The sequence below is a fragment of the Astatotilapia calliptera genome, chromosome 16, assembly GCF_964374335.1.
Source record: "Astatotilapia calliptera chromosome 16, fAstCal68.1, whole genome shotgun sequence".
Taxonomy (NCBI): Eukaryota; Metazoa; Chordata; class Actinopteri; order Cichliformes; family Cichlidae; genus Astatotilapia; species Astatotilapia calliptera.
In genome coordinates, this window is record NC_137437.1 from 25,904,855 (window position 1) to 25,923,652 (window position 18,798).

At 37.8% G+C, this 18,798-nt stretch overlaps 1 protein-coding gene across 1 annotated transcript in view; it reads left to right on the plus strand.

Annotated features, from left to right (window-relative positions):
* Positions 1-2,534: 2,534 nt before the first annotated feature.
* Positions 2,535-18,798, plus strand: part of LOC113008222 (ephrin type-A receptor 6-like) — a 182,410-nt gene continuing 166,146 nt past the window's right edge. Inside the window, exons 1-2 of the mRNA XM_080290340.1 lie at positions 2,535-3,184; positions 13,010-13,074. Of these exons, the coding sequence (XP_080146466.1) occupies positions 3,106-3,184; positions 13,010-13,074 (144 nt within the window). The 5' untranslated portion in view covers positions 2,535-3,105. The remainder of the gene's footprint in view (positions 3,185-13,009; positions 13,075-18,798) is intronic.

Here is an 18,798-nt window from a genome sequence, read left to right on the forward strand (position 1 = left end):
TTGGGGACCTTTTGTGAGCCATAGAGAAGTGGTGGCTCTAACAGAAGTTCAGAGTTTGTTTGGTTTTTTCTTTCTTTTTGGGGGGTGGGGGGGTGCATTCGTTTTGTAAATTTTTTTTCGGTTGTTTGTTGTTTGCTTGTTTTTTAAAATAAAATGTTCTTAAACAAAGTGAGGTAGATTGTTGCTCTTAACTGTACACAATGGATTTGAAATGGAACTTTCCTTGTAGGATAGGTTTTAAATAGTTTGGAATAAGTCCACAGAGTAGTTTGGTATAGCCTGGCACTTCATTGTGAACACAATAGAGTGGACATTAATGTTATAAAGTCTCATTGTCTCTGTCAGTTGTGCTGATGTGGTCTCGTTCCAAGTCCATGCTCGTGATGAGTACAGATGGACATAGCTTGTTCTCTCCAGACAGGGGGAATCATAGCTCACAGTTAGGCCCCCAATACACTACAGTCACACCTCATTGACCATTATTACAGCAAAGGAAACCAAATCATTGTGAGGGGTGGAGGCAAGGGGTGGCAGTAGAGGATCTTTTCTGAACAGTTTCCCCCTTTCATCATTCTGTGTTATCCCTAGTTTAGCTCTGTTTGGGAATAAGAGGTAAGTGAAGTCATTAGCAATATTTTTTCTCATTTTCTATTCAAGCAGTGTTAGTAGTAACAACATAAGGAGAGCAGCAGTTGTAAATAGTTTAGTAGCTCAGGTTACTTTTAAAAAAGAATTTGATGTACATGATATTTCCACATCACAAGCTAAAAATACCCCCCCCCCCCCCAAAAAAAAAAAAAAAAAAAAACAGAAAAAAAAGAAAGGAAAAGCAAAACCAAACAAACAAACAAAATATTTCAGGAAAATGTTAAGCAATTTATAAAATGCTCTTGGGATTAAATGTTGTTGAATATTTGATTTAACCTTCTAAGACCCTAACTCCTTCGTGGCATGCATTTTTAAATTGTCTTTGCTATTTGGGCTGATTGGGACCTGGTGAATGTGAAAACAAAGAATTACCTGATTTTTTTTTTTTTTTTTTTACCTGATTTTTGATTCTGAGAAAAAATGAGATCCACATAAGAGGACATTCATTTTAAATTTTGATAGAACAGTGGCAATATAATGTCCTCATAAGTGGATATCAGGCCCTTGTAAAGCAAAATTTAGTATTTTGGTCTAGACAACCCAAAATGTGATGTCCGAATATGTGGACACCAGGTCCTAGGAGGTTAAATGGCTGGTTTTAGTGTGGTGGAATATTTGTTTCTGTGTTCCAATTATTAACAGTCATACATTACATATACTGATACCTCCAATCTACAATTTCTATGGCTATGATTTTTTTCCCCCCACAACATGAGTCCATCATTTTATAGTTGCAATACATCTGCAATATGGCATTAATTGCTTGATCCATTCCTGGAAAGGCTACAGTACACAAAAAGGCTACAGTGGTCAATATATTCTACTCTACAGCCCTCCGTCCTTAAATCTGTTTGCATGTTGCATTGCACAAAGTCAGTAGTCAGTTGGCAGCTTCTCTATGTTGTTTAATGATTGGCTGGGAGCTAAGTGGTGGTGACGGATTGTGATGTTGATGTATTTACCTCCTCTGTGCTGACAGGAAGCTGTTCTCGTGTCCTGATTGACTGGGTCTCATCACAGCAGCCAGCATTCCTTTGTTTAACCGGGTCAGGTTGGGGAGGGTTTGCTTACTCACTCGATGAGACGTCCATGAAGATGAGAGGAAGACCTTCCCTAATCTTGGCTGACATTGGCGGCTTGGCAAGCACAGCAGCTCACTGTTTCACTTGAAATGGATAAAACTTAACTTCCTGTGGGATAAAGAGTGCTGTAGTGACATACTGAACACAGGCTGACACTGCATGCTGCTAGGATGAAAGCTACCATCTATATATTTTTTCTTGCACATTCCTTGATTTAATGGAATTTGAACAGAAGACCTACTGAAAAAACTATATTTCACTTATACTAAAAGTCTTAAAAGTTTGCAGTAGACTATAGAGATTTTTATTGTTGTTGTTACTATTATTTTTATGGATAAATGTGTTTCTTTATAAAATAGTGTCAAATTCATTATATAAAACAAAGACAAAGGATGTAAGAGCAAAATACACCAGTCAGCTGAATATGAATATCAGAGAACAGATACACTGACATTTAATTATAAAAATCAAAGCAAAGCTGAATTAATTTATTCACTTTTATGGGATTTAACTCGTTGTTTTATTGTCCATTCAAAGTGTTTCCCACAAGTTGTACATGTTCAAGGACTTTTAGAGCCGTGGTAACCTTATATTACATAATAACTGATACTCATATAATTGACCCAGGTGTCAGCTGTTAGGTCAAAAATCACATCATGCAGGTTCAAAAGTATAGTTTAGTAATTTCAAGTTCTATAATTCTAATAATTTTGGGAAGCCCGCACTGAAACGAGTCGACACACAAGCGCGCGCACACACACGCCATTGCCTTGTCAGCTAACCCCCTCTAGTGCCGAGCATCCTGCACAGATGCGCTCAGTCTCCTTGTAGCCCCCGCTTCAGCTGCTCTACCGCTGCATCCAAATCATTTCTCTATTCAACGTTCCCATCTTGCTGCTGCAGCGGATCGAGTTGGAGCTGGCAACCCTCGGCACACTGCCGTACCAAAAGCAGGAGTGAAAGTCTGTCACGACTCCGTGCGCTACAGAAAGGCACCACATTGCGTTTTGATCTGTACTTGAGATTTTTTTGTTAATATAAATGCATCAACCGCGAATGAAGCGCATGGGAAATCTCCAAAGTAGTTAGGTGGGAAGTGTTTCTCACCTTGTGTGAAAATTTGATTTCACTTTAGATATTTTGCTGAGTTTATTCAAAACCTCTCGGTTCCGCGCCATAGCTGCTACTGCCACAAGGTAAAGAATGGACCATCTCCGGCTGTGTCACCCGGCAGCTCTCTACCATCGGGATCAAATGTAAAGACCAGGAGCAGCGGATCGGTGTTTCTGGACCTTCCAGTGACGTGTTTTTATCTGGCTACAGCTACCTCTCGGCTAAAAATATCCAGACATAGCCGGTGATAGATGTTGCAGACATGAGTTTTGGAAACAGATTTTTCTTCGTTTCACTCTTTCTTGGAACTGCCCTCACTCGTTTCTGTAACTGCAACCAAGGTAAGACACATCCACAGGGCGATGCGCTTCGCTCCTAACATTCCCGACTTTGTGTCGCGTAATTCCAACAGTTGTATCATCTTTCAGTTCTTTCCCAATGGTTTTAAAAATTTCCACCACACTTACTGTCTTCGGACGCATATTGCCGTTACACTACTGTAGGGCAGCAAATTAGCCCGATGGGACAATCGAGTTCAGCCACTAGACAGGTATCCTTAGTTCGAGCAAATCATAACTCATAAGTCCCGCAAAAAGCTATTCGTGTGAGTTAAGAATGAGAAGTTTCATAGCGATATTACTTTAAAAAAGACACCGGAAACGGCGAAAAGAAAGGAATAAAGGGGGGGGGGGAGAAAAAAAGAAACTTAGATATCTAATATAAAATGCACATTCTACGTTTGTTTTCACGGATTACGCATTTCTATCTTTATTATTTTTCAGTTCTTCTACACAGACAAGAGCTGTGGCATAATCCAGATTGTGACTTTAAGTTTATTATGTTGCTGTTAGAGTTCGAAGGATTTCCTGGGTTGAGCTTTTTTCTGAACCTGACAAAATTTTAAAAATGATAAAATTCCGCTGCTGAAATGACATGTCGGTCTGCTGTAATTACACATTATACATTACACGTACACGTGCAAACACAGCGGCACAGACACAGCGGCAGAAGGATTTAATCATTAGGTGGGAGAACGTGTGTGCGTCTGGTAGAGTATGTGCATGTCAGTTTTTGCGCGGCGAGTGTTGCAGTAGATTTTAGAAACGTTTCGAGTCTGAGCTGTCAAAGAGTGCATATGTAAATGCACTTGGATATAGATGTAGTGCTGAATGTAAGCGCGTGTGTATGTAAGAGAAATTGCGTCAGGCAAACACACCTGCATGCATGCTTCTTTTGCTCTTGCATAAGTTTTCTGCCCACCTGTCTTTCTTTGTGATAAGTGACCACACTCACACAGATGCTTGTGTTAGAGTGTGGTCAAATGCTTGTGTGTCTGTGTGCGTGCGTTCCTCGATGGCTCCACGTGCACCTGCACACACAACTACTGCATCCGTGAGGTTTAAAATAGTCTTATTGATTGGGCACGAAATACAGCGGGATCTGCCCCCCAGGTTATATTTTATTGTTCTCTCTGTTCAATAAGAGCGATGCTACTCCCTGTTCTCCTAGACAGCTGCTACATAACAGCCTCGCTGTGTGTTTTTCTCTGCCACAGATTGAATGATTGAACTGATGTCTGCCTTCCACTGTACTTTAGTCTCTCATATTGACTGGTCTGGGACCTCGGTGGCACAATTGCAGTCGTTGTCTGCCACAGAGCGTTGCAGCTCAGCATGGGAAAACTGAAACTCTGATGACAAAGAAAAGTGTCTCGTAAGACGCCAAAGGGTTTCTCAAATAATTGCTTCTGTATTTGTCAAATTAAGACTACCTATGGTGTCTCTGTGATTTCACCTGCTTTTGGATGATAGAGTGTGGGCTATGCGTTCTTTCTGAACAGAGTATGAATCAATGTGGTAACCACTACTGGATAAGCAACTTTCACATTCAGTTCTAAAATCTAGTCACTGCATAACAACGAAGGAAAAAAATGAACAAATTTTTTGTTATTTGTTTTTTCCTTTCTGTTGGCAGGAGACAAAATCCAACCGAATTACATGGGGGGGTTAGTGTAGATCGTGCTTTTGAACACCAACAAACAGAACTACAAAGATTTGGAATTTCATAGAAAAAAATGGTCAGACTTCATCTGTTAGAAAAACGATAAAAACAGCCACTTTTTGCTCTGCCTCTGTTCACAGCAACCTATCGTATTCCTTACATGAATCCAACTAGGACTGCAGAGAGTTATTAACAAATCCCTACTCACTCACTGCCAAGTAGCACTTTTTCCCCATCAATAAATCTCTGCCCATAATACTATTTTTGGTTTTTCTCCCACCGTTCCCTGCCTTGTCAGTTCATCAGAAGAAATATTTATTATACTGAACTTTTACGAATCTTATTTACTAACCACTTTCTTGAGCTCTTGTAACATTTTGCTTTAGCCGAAAATCAGTTTATACTAGCTAAATTAGATGACGATGTCTTTGTTCCACATTTGTGAAATTGTTCAGATTGTTTTTGGTTCTTTCCAAAAAATCACAGGCATGAAAATCAGGAAAGCAATCCTTTCTTGTAATATGAAAGGACCACATGCAAATGTCTTTTTAAGCTGGTTAAATGCATCTCACACAAACACAAAGTGCTCAGCAAAGCATGGTGTAAAACTCTTGGCTTAGACTCTAATGGTTATTCATTGCAATACTCAAAAAGATCTAGCAAAAAAAACAAAAACAAACTTGAAAATTATGATTCAAGTCTTTGCATTGATTTGTGGTGATGTCTGATTAAAGCTTTTGCTCTCAATGCTGCTTCCTGCGGAGCACCTTTATCACCATTATCAGAATAAGGAGATATTTATCAGCAGTGTTTTGTCAAGAAAATCAATCAGCCAGCACCCAACAAAACATAACTCTGCACCTTTAACTAACAGGCTGGTGTGTGTGTTTTTGCACATATGATAAGCAAGGGCAATATTGTGTATTTTGATATTAGTTTCAGTATATGCAGTCTTCATCAATCAGTCAAAATATAATGACCGTTAGAGAGATTTCCCAGGATTTTTCTTAATTTATCGTGAATATACAGGTACCATCATTGTTAAGTGGAACACAATTGCTACTATGTATAATAAAAGGTCTTTCCACAAATTTCTCCTCCCTAGACTGAAATGGCTCCAGGCTGGAGACTGTTAATTTTCCCAGGGCTTGACCTCTTCAAAAGCATTCCTGTATTCACATAATTATCATTGACATGCACGGAATGACACATTTTTGTCCACCTGGTGAACAAGATTCATTTCATACCCCTGATGAAAATGACTCTTCAAAGTCACGAATGAGCAAGAAAAAAACACCTCAGTCCAAAATATTTTAAGCAGTGTTGCTTCTCAGACTGTTGTGGCCATTAGGCCTTCCCTGTACAGAATGAATGAACAACTGTTTTCTGGGTTCTGCTGCAGGAACAAAGTAGGCGCTTTTCTTTAAAAGCTGCAAAAGCAATCATGCTAGGTTGGACCTAATATGCATATCATATAATATCATTTTAACACAGCATAAGATTGTGTGCAGCCACATTGATGAATAGGTGTGCACAAGATGATGACCGTGAGCGCTTCTCATGCATCTTTGTCAGAGGCTCAGCTCACCAGAGAATGCAAACAGCAGTAAGATGTACATAAGATTTTATCCAGCCTATATCATTTGTAATTTCACAGTTAGATTTAGACACTTCAATTCCCAATCAGACGAGAGATCTCTGTCAAGTGCAGCAGGTTACAGCTCTCTTAGACACTGCAGCGCGAAACAGCAAAGACATACAAGACAGACTCAAACGTGTAAATGGAATACATTGAAAAGTATGTTTTTGTCCCTTTGTTTTTCTTTTTTTATTCTTTCAAATGACAATTGCAAAATAGCTCTGCTCTCTTTGGCACTTTTGTGGGTGTATCTGAATGTAGCCGTGAATGCCATGCTAAATTACCTATGTCTCAGTGAAGGGAATTTTATCACTTTATAGCAAATTGATGAAGTCAGCAAGATTAAATATTCCATGTATGAAAATGGCTTATTTCCAGAATCAGTCATTTTGTATTTCCAGAACGTGATGCTGAAACCTGAAGCCCATATTGTGGAAGGTTGTTAAGAAATGTAGATGAAAGCTTGTTTTATGTCATCTACACAGTGTTGAACACTGTTAAAAACAGTGTTTTTTTAACAGTGTTAAAAACACAGACTTTTTGAATTTCCAGTTCTTAACTTTAGGTCTTCCATTTCTAACATCTTTTTTTTGTTATTGTGTATTTACTTATTTTTGTATGTTTTTAAACTTGATTGAAGAGGATACAATTTATCATGCTGAATTCTTAGTTTTAGTGTTAAACTGACTTGCCCATTTAACTGCAGCATGATGCACTGACCTTTATTATCATATAACTTGGGATTATTATGCTACAAATCTTTAGGTTTTGAACTGATATTCTGCTTTTAACAGATCCTGGGAATGATGGGGAGTGGGCCAGGGTGTGAGTTTTTTCAGATAAAACTTGGATTGATCTTCTTTTCATGGCATAAAGGGTAATTAATGATTAATTTATTAATAAAGGTCTGCTCTTTTTAAATCTTTGGTCAGTACTACCTACACTCTGATCAGAGATGGCAGTGCAGGTGTTTTGCATTAAATAACTGATGGGAATCACTTGTTATGACATTATTGCTTTACACGTGTCTATAACCACATTATGCTCAAGAGGGATCCTTCAGCATCCAACCTGTGTTGAATACTGGCACGTATTCCCTTCGCTAATCTCTCATTTAAATACACTTAGAGCTATTATCAGATCCAATGAAACACATTTCAAAGATTTGCTTTGCTGACATTTATTATGTTGTTGAATGTTTGGTCTTGTTTGTGAAAATGCACCGAAAAGTCTGTCATGCCTGTCAGGTTGCCTTTGTTATGGATAGTTTTCTATTTCAAAGCATATCATCTCGTCATGTCTTTCAAGTGCAGCACTTTGTTTACACTACTAGAGGACAATATGCAATCCTGACTGAAATCATCATCCAAATCAATTTTCTAGTGTTTGTTCATCAGTTGTTATTGTTTATGAGGCTTTGGGTTTACGAGAATGTGTTTCTATGAAGCTTGCAAAGCGAAAGGTTCTATTAATATTTGGAATCAAGGCCTATTTTCCTTTTTGAGCTAATTTAGTCTGTAGACTACGTCACTACTTTAATAATAAGAAACGATGATGCTTTCATTATAATAGGAAACAGTGTTACTACAAAACATATGTCTCCTATCACACTTTACTTAAATATCACACTTTATTCAATACCCTAGTGTGCCAAATCAACCAAAGGATGTATGTTTGAAGACCTGCACTGTGTTTTGAATTCATACAACTCTTTTAGATTTTCACAGGACAGACACCTCTGTAATCCAGAAGAGTCTAATGTAGGCCCTCTATTCTACCAAAAGTGCACTTAACCTCCTAAGACCCAAACTCTTCCACAGCATGCATTTTTAATTTCTCTTTGATATTTGGGCATATTGGGGCCCGATGAATGTAAAAACAAAGAATTAACAGATTTTTTTTTTTTACCTTATTTTTGCTTTTAAGAAAAATAAGAGCCACATGTTTGTTTAAAAATTGGATAGAACAGTAGCAGTATAATGTCCTCGTAAGTGGATATCAGGCCCATGTAGAGCAAAATTGAGTATTTTGGTCTAAATAACCCAAAGTGTGATGTCCACATATGTGGACGCCAAGTCCTAGGAGGTTAAAGACGCCTCCTTTTGTGTCTTTACATTCTATACTTTAAAGAGACAGTATTGCACACAACTGCAGACCGCTTTTCATCACTTTTGCCAGAACACTCATACTGCTTCCATATCTAATTGGCATAAAGTAGCACTTAAATAGACCACCTTTGGGTCTGTTGTTTGGGCTCCTGCTATTTTGGGGTATTTGTGTTGCCTGCAAAGGCTGTAGGCCAGACAAGAGATGTCATCATTCTAGTGAAGCTCCATATATTTATGAGTTGGCCAGCTCATGATCTATTTATATCTAACCAGAGGAAGTCCCAGAGGGCCTGCAGCTCCAGGCAGCATTTGTGGGTCCTTCTCAGAAAGACAACTCTATGAAGAGAGCTATAGAAAGGGAGAGAAGATGGGCTGGATTAGCACCCAAGATACATTGCTCAGTATATACAGCATATACTAAAATATATGCACACCATCAATTACAAGCGCACACACACTACTCAAACTACTTTCTAGCTAAATTTCACAATACATTTTTTACTGTAAATCTTTAAATGAGTGAATATGTTCGAAAAAGCATCAGAGAAATGAAGGCACTTTTTTTTATTATGGTTTTTGAGCTTAGGTGCTATTGGCAGGTCACACCTTTAACTCCTCTACTGTCAGCTGAACTCCAGAGGTGTTTCATTTCTAAGTATCCTTTGTCTGGCTCACAAATAAAGAAGAAATTTCATGGTGCCACACTTTTCTTATAAAGGTGGGAACACAAGGCTTGAACCGAACAGTGCAATGTTGTCAGCCGAATACATTCACACTGCCTCCTACTGTAATGTACATCAACTATTCTTTATATATGGTGAGGGGAGGTGTGAATCTCCTTACTGCGGTGAACGACGCAGCCAACTCTCAGTAATTAGGCTATTCTCGAGGGATTGTGCTGCTTACCTGCCCACAGTAGCCTAATGGTGTCCATTAACAGCATTGGCAGAGACACCTAGTCTCCAATCTGGCATTGACACTGACATGGCACAGACCTGGCATTGGTGGGCAGAAATAAACACACAGAGATGCTGGAACTAATCCAATACCACCCGTTAGCAGAAATATTAAACTCAGCCAGTAGTGTAGTGAAGATGGGATTTGAAGATGAAAGGCTCAGTATGGTGTCCTTTCTTTTTTTCCGGGGGGGGATCAATAGAGTTATATATATCAATGTACATTTTCTGCATTTACTCTTGAACTATAGCGGTATAAACATCATGTGGTACTCACTTTGTTTTCATTTTTCCTAATGAAGTTTACAAGAAGAGTGATGGCCACAGAAAAAGAGGGCGCTACTTATTTAAACTCTCAAGAAAAGATAAGATAAAATGTTTCATTATTTTATTGTAATGTTTTTATTACATTGCATATAAATCTCACAGCAGACAATATAATGAGTTGAGTTTCCATAAATCTAATTAGAAACTAAGGGGGGGTTTGTGGTGTAACTTGTGGTATATTAAACTCCAGTTTGAAGCAATTTCATGGCCAGGTGAGGCTTTTTCCCAGATAAAAGACCTGGAGTTGAATCCAAGTGTTAAACAGTTGGTAGCTTTTCAGTGGAACTCTCAATATAAGGCCCAAAGAGATGTTAGTGCAAGCAAGGAAGGCCATCATTAAGCTGAAAAATAAATAGTTAAATAATCCTATGAGAGAGCTAGCAAAAGCTTTAGTCGTGCAATCTAGTACATTCTTAAAAAGAATGAATGCACTGATCCGATCTGCAAAACCAAAAGGCCCACAAGACCACAGAAGACACCTTTAGTGGATGATTGCAGGACTCTTCTTTGGTTAAGAAAACCCTCCACAGCATCAAACCAAGTTGACAGGTTCTTCAGGAGTGAGGCAAAATATGGAATCAAGCCACACCTTACCAAGGGTTTACAGCAAGGTGCAAACCACTGGTTACACTCAGGAACAGGAAGGTCATACAAGATATGTGTTGCCTACATGTGTTGCCTATAGCAACACGTGTAGGACTGATTAGAACTAATAAGAGTTATTCAGTGGTCTGATAACAGTCGAGATGGGCTGTTTTAGGGTTTTGCTACCTTTAGCCTGACACTGAGGAAGTGAACGAAGCACTTAAATGAATGTTTCTTACCCCTCACTGTAAAATTCTGATTGGGTATTGTCATCACCCTGTCGGGAGGGCAGTCGACAGGGACACCCAAGTTTGTGAATGTAATACCTTGAGAAGGAAGTCACCTAGGATTTTGAAATTTACACCATAGATGTATCCACTAAAACTCTCAGTGACCTCAGCCTCAAGGTCAGTAGGCAGAGGTGAAGTTTTTTGAAAATCTTTCAAATCAGTGACATACAATTTTGAAATGCATACAAAAGATGCAACTACTAGGAGGCTGAGGGGTACCAGTGTCCACTGCCAGTATTTTTGTTGTTTCATGTTGTCTTATTTGAATCTTTTTGCTGACAACTCTTGGACTTTTGCATTTTGAATCCAGCTATGTATGTGGATTTTCTGGTGACTAATCAGAGATTCTACTCTTAAAGTTCTCTCTTTATGGATGAGGAAACATGTGAGCCAATTTGCAGAGGGCTCTGCAGATATTCTGGTCATCACAAAGATTGTTTTAGTTATTTATTTTTTATTCATTTTGATTTTTTCCTTTTGTTTTAAATCTATTCTACTACTTACACAAATTCACTGTATTTGTTGCCTTTTTTGTATTTGTCAACTCTGTCAGTGCTAAAAAAAAAATATTGTCCTGAATGATTTGGGTCTTGGATGCTGTGAAATGTGCATTTCTTGATCCAAAAGTGGTTTTACATTATGTCAAAAGTGTATGTACCATTCCACCCCTCTGAGAATCCCAGTCAGCAGATATTTGGACAATCTCTGTCAGCCAGGCTCCATCAGAAGTGCACTGTGTGAAGACTGGGAAACAGATGCAAATGTCTCTTCTTCTTGTCTGTTTGCCCTGATGTTAACAGAGGACATATCACATTTCTTTTGCCTTCACATTGTAATTCGCAAATGGTCGTAATCACAATATCACAGCACTGAAATGGCTTTCTTTGATGTACATTTGGTTGTAATAACTAGCTATTCTAGAGTAATGATGTTAATGGAGATTTATTCAGGGAATATTGTCACTGATAAAGATCTGTGTTGCTATAATGAGTCCCCCGAGGACCACTTACAGAGCTCTAAATGGACAGTCATGACTGACTGACACTTAAAATTCAGTCTTTAACTTTAAGTCGAAATTACACTTTGGTTTGTCAGAAATCGTGTCGGTACTGATATGGCGCTATTTGAAAAAGCAACATTTAAGATCTAAGTCAATGATTTTTGAAGGAAATATTTAAAGCTGAATTTTTGCTTCTTGTGATCATTATTAAAGGTAGAAAGGTAGAAGCCTGGGACTTCCAGTGTTAAAAGAGACAAGGGAACAGTTTTGAATAAGTCTGTTGAGACTAGTGTTGTTATTGTTGATGTTTTTGTCTGTTAGCATTGATTCTCTCCTTGAGTACTAATTCTTTTCCTGTACCCACTTAATCATGCAGTGCATACTCACCTAATAGGGACATACTGTAAGAGACTGTCACACATACTGTGTATTTGGCACTTTTGACAAGGTGACTGGATGGGCTCCATGTAATATTTATGGATTCTGAAAATGCATCAGGGTCTTTGTATAAAATCTGTTCCCTACTGTTGTCACATGTGTGGGAAAACTTTTTTTTTTTTAATTTGTGTTATTATGCTGCTATCTCACTGAAGGCAAATTCTGGAAGACACAGTTTTTTCTTTTCAGTGTAAATCACTTGTCACCGGGAGAAGTGCTTTCCTCCTGAATTATTAAATCTGTTGTCCTTGAGAGCATGACAAAGTATTGACAAGGATGACAATATTTTCCCCTCTAAAATAGTATTTTTTAACACTACTTGGAAGTTTAAAGTCACCTGACAATGATATTATTATGCTGTGCCATGATTTATATCATTGCTTTAATTTATATGCAATAAAACATAGCAGGGTCTTGACTGATGTTTGGCACAATGGAACATACACTTTACTAGCATAGGAAGGATTGATACATCACTTATAGTATTTCATGAAAAGTCTTGATCATCGCCAGTAGGAGAGCATATTGTGGGTGAGATTGAAGTAAAGCTATGGATAGCAGAGGAGGGAATGGCCTGTTGACTGCAATTTGACTGCAATCCATCAAACTTTAAATTGTGTTGCAAGTGGCAAAAATGTTGCTCCTACTGTACACGCAACTGTGCTCATAAATATTCATCCAAGAAACTCATTTTCGTTAATATGAAAAATGTCTAGATGAACACGTTTTTGACAGATTTTTCAATTTACAGTGTGAAAGAGAACTTTTTATGTGTTCCCAGATGGCTAATGTATGTATTTCCTCCTCTTATTCTCATTTCAGTTGTGTTGCTGGATACAACGTCTGTGCTTGGGGAGCTTGGATGGAAGACATATCCAATAAATGGGGTAAGAGGGGAACCTCTGTCCCATGTTATTTCATTTATTATTACTGTCCAGAATGTCTTGTTAAAAAAGGAATAGCTACTGTTGCATCAAGGAGATCAACTATATTGATTTAAAGAGGACAAAATTGGTAGAATGATCCTTTTGTGGATTCGTTTTGTATTCAGATTACTCTGTCCTCACAGAAAATACAAAATAGAGGTGAGGTTTAAAACCTCCTACTATGGTGTTCAGTTTCGTACTCCTGATTAATTCCTGTCTCGGTGTTCTGGGAATCCATCCTACCTGACAAACCATCCTACTCATTGTTTCTGCGCACAATACGAAATTAAGTGGCAAACCGTCCTACCTTTGTGAATATTAGCTAGAAAAATACTCTTACGGGTAAAATTAAGTGCCAAACCATCCTACCTTTGTGAATGTGACCTACAAGCATACTTTAACAGCTAAAGTTTAGTGGCAAATTGTTCTACCTTTGTTAATCTGAGCTAGAAGCATATTTTCACAGCTAAAATTCAGTGGTGAACCATCCTACCTTTGTGAATATGAGCTAGAAGCATACTTTCGAGGCTACAATTAAGTGGCAAATTGTCCTACCTTTGTTAATAACAGCTAGAAACATACTCTGACGGGTGAAATTAAGTGTCAAACCATGCTACCTTTGTGAATGTTACCTATAGCCATAATTTAACGGGTAAATTGAAGTGGCAAACCATTCTGCCTTTAAGAATATAAGCTACAAGCATACTCTGATGGGCAACGTTAAGTGGCAAACTGTCATACCTACTTAAATTTATGCTGGAATTACTCTGTGACAGCAGAAATGTGCATAAACTACCTAGGGTAGGACATTTTGCCAAAGTAGGATGGTTTGTCAAAACACCATTTCTGTCACGTTTGGGCCACATTATTCTTTAATTCACACATGCTTTTTTTTCCATATTAAATATACATTCTTAAAATGTTAAGAATTCTTTCCATTCTTTCACGATTCATTTTGCCATCTTATTCAAAGTCCAAGAATGTAGTTTTCAACTTTTCTTTTAAACTTAGGTTGCCTCTCAGCATAGAAACAATAACTGCTCTGTACCCTATTTTGTGTTTTTGTCTGTCAGCTACACCAAAGGGATTTTCCAATTTTGTTCAGACAGTAAATGCTTGAAGCCCAACAGCAATTTCGTGTCCACCTGAAAATCAGAACTTTGGAAAAAGCAGCAAGTGTCAAACAATTCCTGTATATTGCCTTGATAAAATATAGATGCACTGACAACAAACTGGAACATCTTCAGATCAAAACCTTCACACTGCATCAAAAGCTTTCTCTCACCGTGCTGACACAATACCTAAAAGTCTGATTGAAAATGTCTTCAAGCAATAAGGAATAGCAGTGGAATTGCCTGACTTCCACCACTTTGCTCATATCCCGGTCTTTCCTTCATGCCAATTAACTATGACACGACCCAGTTCGTGGTGGAACCTAAATACAGGAAAGAGGGAGAAGCTACACTAAAACTGTGAGGTCCATAAGTATTTGGACATTGATCTCTTTACAATGTCACAGTGTATTTAAAATAAGATAATCAATATGTGATTGAAGTGCAGACTTTCAGCTTTAATTCAAGGAGTTTAAATAAGATTAGATAAAACTGCTAAGTAATTACTACCATTTTTATATGTACCAAATAAAAAGAACATCATTTTAAACCGCAATTGTTGTTCATACATGCATTCAGTGTCTGAAGTATAGAACCTGTGGACATCACCAAATGGCGCCAGGTCTTTCCTGCACCTTCAGTTGCTGCTTGTTTGTGGTTCCCTCAGTTTTTTTTTTTGGAGTAGCTGAAAAACATGCTCTATTGGGCTGAAATAAGGTGAGAGACTAAGCCAATGTATAAGATGCCACTTCTTTGCTTTGAGAAACTCCTGGGCTTTTTTTTACAGCATGTTTTGGGTCATTATCCATTTGCTCTGCAAAGCGCTGTTTGATTAGCTGTGTAGCATTTTTCTGAATCTGAACAAAGAGAGTAGCCCTGTGTACACTTCAGAATTCATCCTGCTACTTTTATCTGCAGTCACACAATCAGTAAACACTATTGACCACGTTCCACTGGCAGCCACACATGTATATACTGTACCATTCCCTCCACTATATTTGACAGATGATAGATTAAGTTAATTTTGTTTTTCATTTAGTCTTATTTAGTCTAATTTCATTGGTTCTTGAGTGTAACCAGTGGTTTGCACCTTGTTGCAAACCCTGTGTTTTTACATTCAAGAAATTGTCTCTTGATTGTAGACTTTGAGAGTGAGGTCCCCACCTCCTTGAGAGTGTTTTTGACTTGACTGGATGTAGTGAAGGATTTTTTCTTTACCATGGAAATCCGTCATCTTGCACTTTAGTTCTACGACTATACCAGATTGTTAATTTGACCACTCCTTGACCACAACATTTTATGGGGGTCTTTATAAATGGGTGTATAAAAAAAGTATATATTTCAGAATTAAGTACTGAACTTTTGTTAAATACCCCAGAATTGAATTTACAAGTCTACACTTCCATCATATCTTGACTGTCTGCACATCTTGACTGTTTGTAAATTCATGGTGTACAGAGGCAAAATAGCAAAAACTGTCATTATTTCTACACACTCAAGTGTGAGTTAACGGAACTTCTGTTTTTACAGTTTATAAGCAAGCTCATCACTTCTGTAAAACAAAATAATATTGAAAAGAGTCAATTATAAGCTAGTTTTAAAAATAATAATTAGTTCTTCTAAACTCTGTATGACCATCTAAGATTTGTACTTCCAGGGAGCTAATTATAAATTAATGTTATGCTACCAAACTTTAGACTTCAATATATCCTAAAGTTTGCTGTTTACTTTCCCTCTGGTAAACATTTTGATTATATTCTCATGTCACATGAGAGTTTATTCTCTAATTGCCTGAGTCTGACGACCTTGGATCCACTTATAAGAAAGTTTCAGTAACACCAGCCAACAGTAGCAAAAGCAGCAGCACTTACCAACAGCAAAAGTTCAGGATATCCTCAACAACTCACCTCAATATCACCGTCAGTGGTCAGAAGTGAGTTTTATTGACTCACCGACCCATATCGGACTCCTTACACAGGCAGTTTTACAGCCTCCTCCAGAATAAATAGGTGTGGACACATTTGGAAGCTGAGGCAAACAGTGGACTGACAGTCTGTACTTCCTACAAATGAAAGCCAGCTGGGATGTTAGAGGAAACTTAGGTTAGAAATGGTTAAATATCACAAAACATCCCAATGATATTATTATTATTTAAAATGTTCTTCCTGATTTATTGTTATTCAAATACATTAAAATGTAGCGTGTACAGAGATGTTTTATATAGAGATAATAGATGTGGAAAACTAACAGCCATCTGTGGCCATTATAGTGAAATACACAGAGTTGGCCATGGCCTTTGATTGTTGGGCCCCAATAATAACCGTTTTATGACAACATTGACATCAAATACATCCACTCTTACGAGCCTCTGTTTGCCTAGGTTGTGCACCTCTTGATTTTTGTAATCTGCCTCATTTTACAACTACAACTGCAGCTGGGTTGAAGACACAAGTGCAAGATTGAGTTTCTGTACTGATAGGTCATTAAAATGTATAGAAAAAAAAAACCTGACACAAAGATTTAAAGATTACACAAAGGGAGATGTTGCAGTAGTTTGACTTTGTGTAAAATCCATCCATTTGTAGGATCGCATCAGATTCACTTTGTGGAAAACACTTTGAAAAAGAGAAACGTCAGCTCTGATGTGAAGGTATAATGTGAGTGTGGAAACATCTGCTGTATCGTTCAGAGGAATAGGTACTGATGCCATAAGAGCACTCATTAGCATCCTTACGCTGAACTGGATGGATGGATGGATGGATGTTCACTTTGCTTCATTGTGGCTAAAACCATGTGATTTTATTACTAATGTAACTAATTGGCATTGTGATTGTAGGAGATACATTATAAATGCAGAAAATAAACCCAAAAAAGTCCTTGCCTGAAAATATGTAGTTTCTCCATAGAAATAAATAATTACATGTATTCTTTGAAAGTAATTGTGATCAAATGGTGTCACGACTTCACCCCCACCCGTCTCTTTCTGTCTCTCCCCACATGGCCCTTGGTGGCCCATATCAGGGTTATGGAGGTGATTACATCATGTAGGTTATGGTGACAGCCGCCCAGAGGGTTAGGGAGGAGGGAGCGAGGCTACTGTCTTCATGATTGAGCTGTCAGTCCTCTCCCCTCCTCACTCATCCTCTGTCCTCCGATTTACCATTAATATTTAAGGCATGAGGTGAGAGGCCTGAGGGAAGGTGTGAAGATCTGGGGAGGTAAAATAGTTTAAATCCCCCACACTACCTGGAAGCAAGCAAGAGCAAGTCAATCTCCACCATATTAGACACAGCTTGGTATCAGGCCAATACAGCAGCGCATCATGTAGCTGCCTATCAGAGTTGCACACTAGTTCTAGTTTTGGGCATAAACTGCTGTCAGTCAGTCCTGCCCAGTACACCTTAAAATAAATTCATATGTAGTTTCTGTCCTAAAATAATTCCCCAATGATGAACTTGCAAAGAATATAGCTGTGTATATGATATGAAATTGAACAGGAAGTGGAAATATATATATATATATATATATATATATATATATATATATATATATATATATATATATATATATATATATGTATGAATCTGTTTTTTTTTTTATCAATAGCCTCTAAACAACTCCTGTAACAAGAGGAAGATGAGTCGCTGTGTAGAGTACACTCCAGGGGCTTGCAAGCATTTTAATGCTGTGGCAATATCATTTTTTACATTTTGCATAACGTCAAAAATTCATGCTGAATTACTTGTCGACACTTTGCATTATATCCAAAAGTGTAAAGATAACTGTTACTGGATTAAAATATTACTGGAAAAAGAAAAACTTTAAAATGTGATGATTCTCAAGCAAGTTTTGTTTTTTGTTTTTTTTGGGGTTTTTTTTCTTATTTCTTAATGGATATATGAGCATCCAGTCGCAACATTTGGATGACATCCTTGCTATATGTAACCCCAGTTATATATACTGTACCTGAATGAGAAGAGATTTAATGTACCTTTAATTGACTCACAGCCACTTCAGCTCCAAATGAGGATAACTACCTCCCTATCTACCCAGGTGCATCTCAGCATGTAACTGACCTCACTCCGTGTCTTTGCTTCACATCTCCTGCCTCGAGCTGTCCTGTTAAATCTTTTTTGCTGGGAGGTATGCTTTTATTTCAAACATACCTTAAAAAATGAAACCTAATTTTAATTCCATATCTTACATCTTATATATGTAAGATATGTGTTTTCCTAAAACAATCAAGCTTCAAATGAAAATTATTGCCTTGGAATCAAATGCAAAATGTGACCTATATATAGAAATCTTTACAGCACACATATACTTTTTAACACTTCTTGTTGTCATTAGGTGCAGTAGGTTTCTCAGCAGTACTGGGCTACCAAATCCTTACTATGGACAGATTTGTGTCTGATTATCACAGTTGTCTGGGAATACTTTTAATTAAAATGAAGATTACAGGGAAAGTGTGCAACACTTCAGTTAATTAATTGTGGTTGGTTCTTTCAGTCCCTAGCTGTCATTTCCCTACAGGGTCACATTCAAGGTGTCTACAACACTCTGGAAATCTATG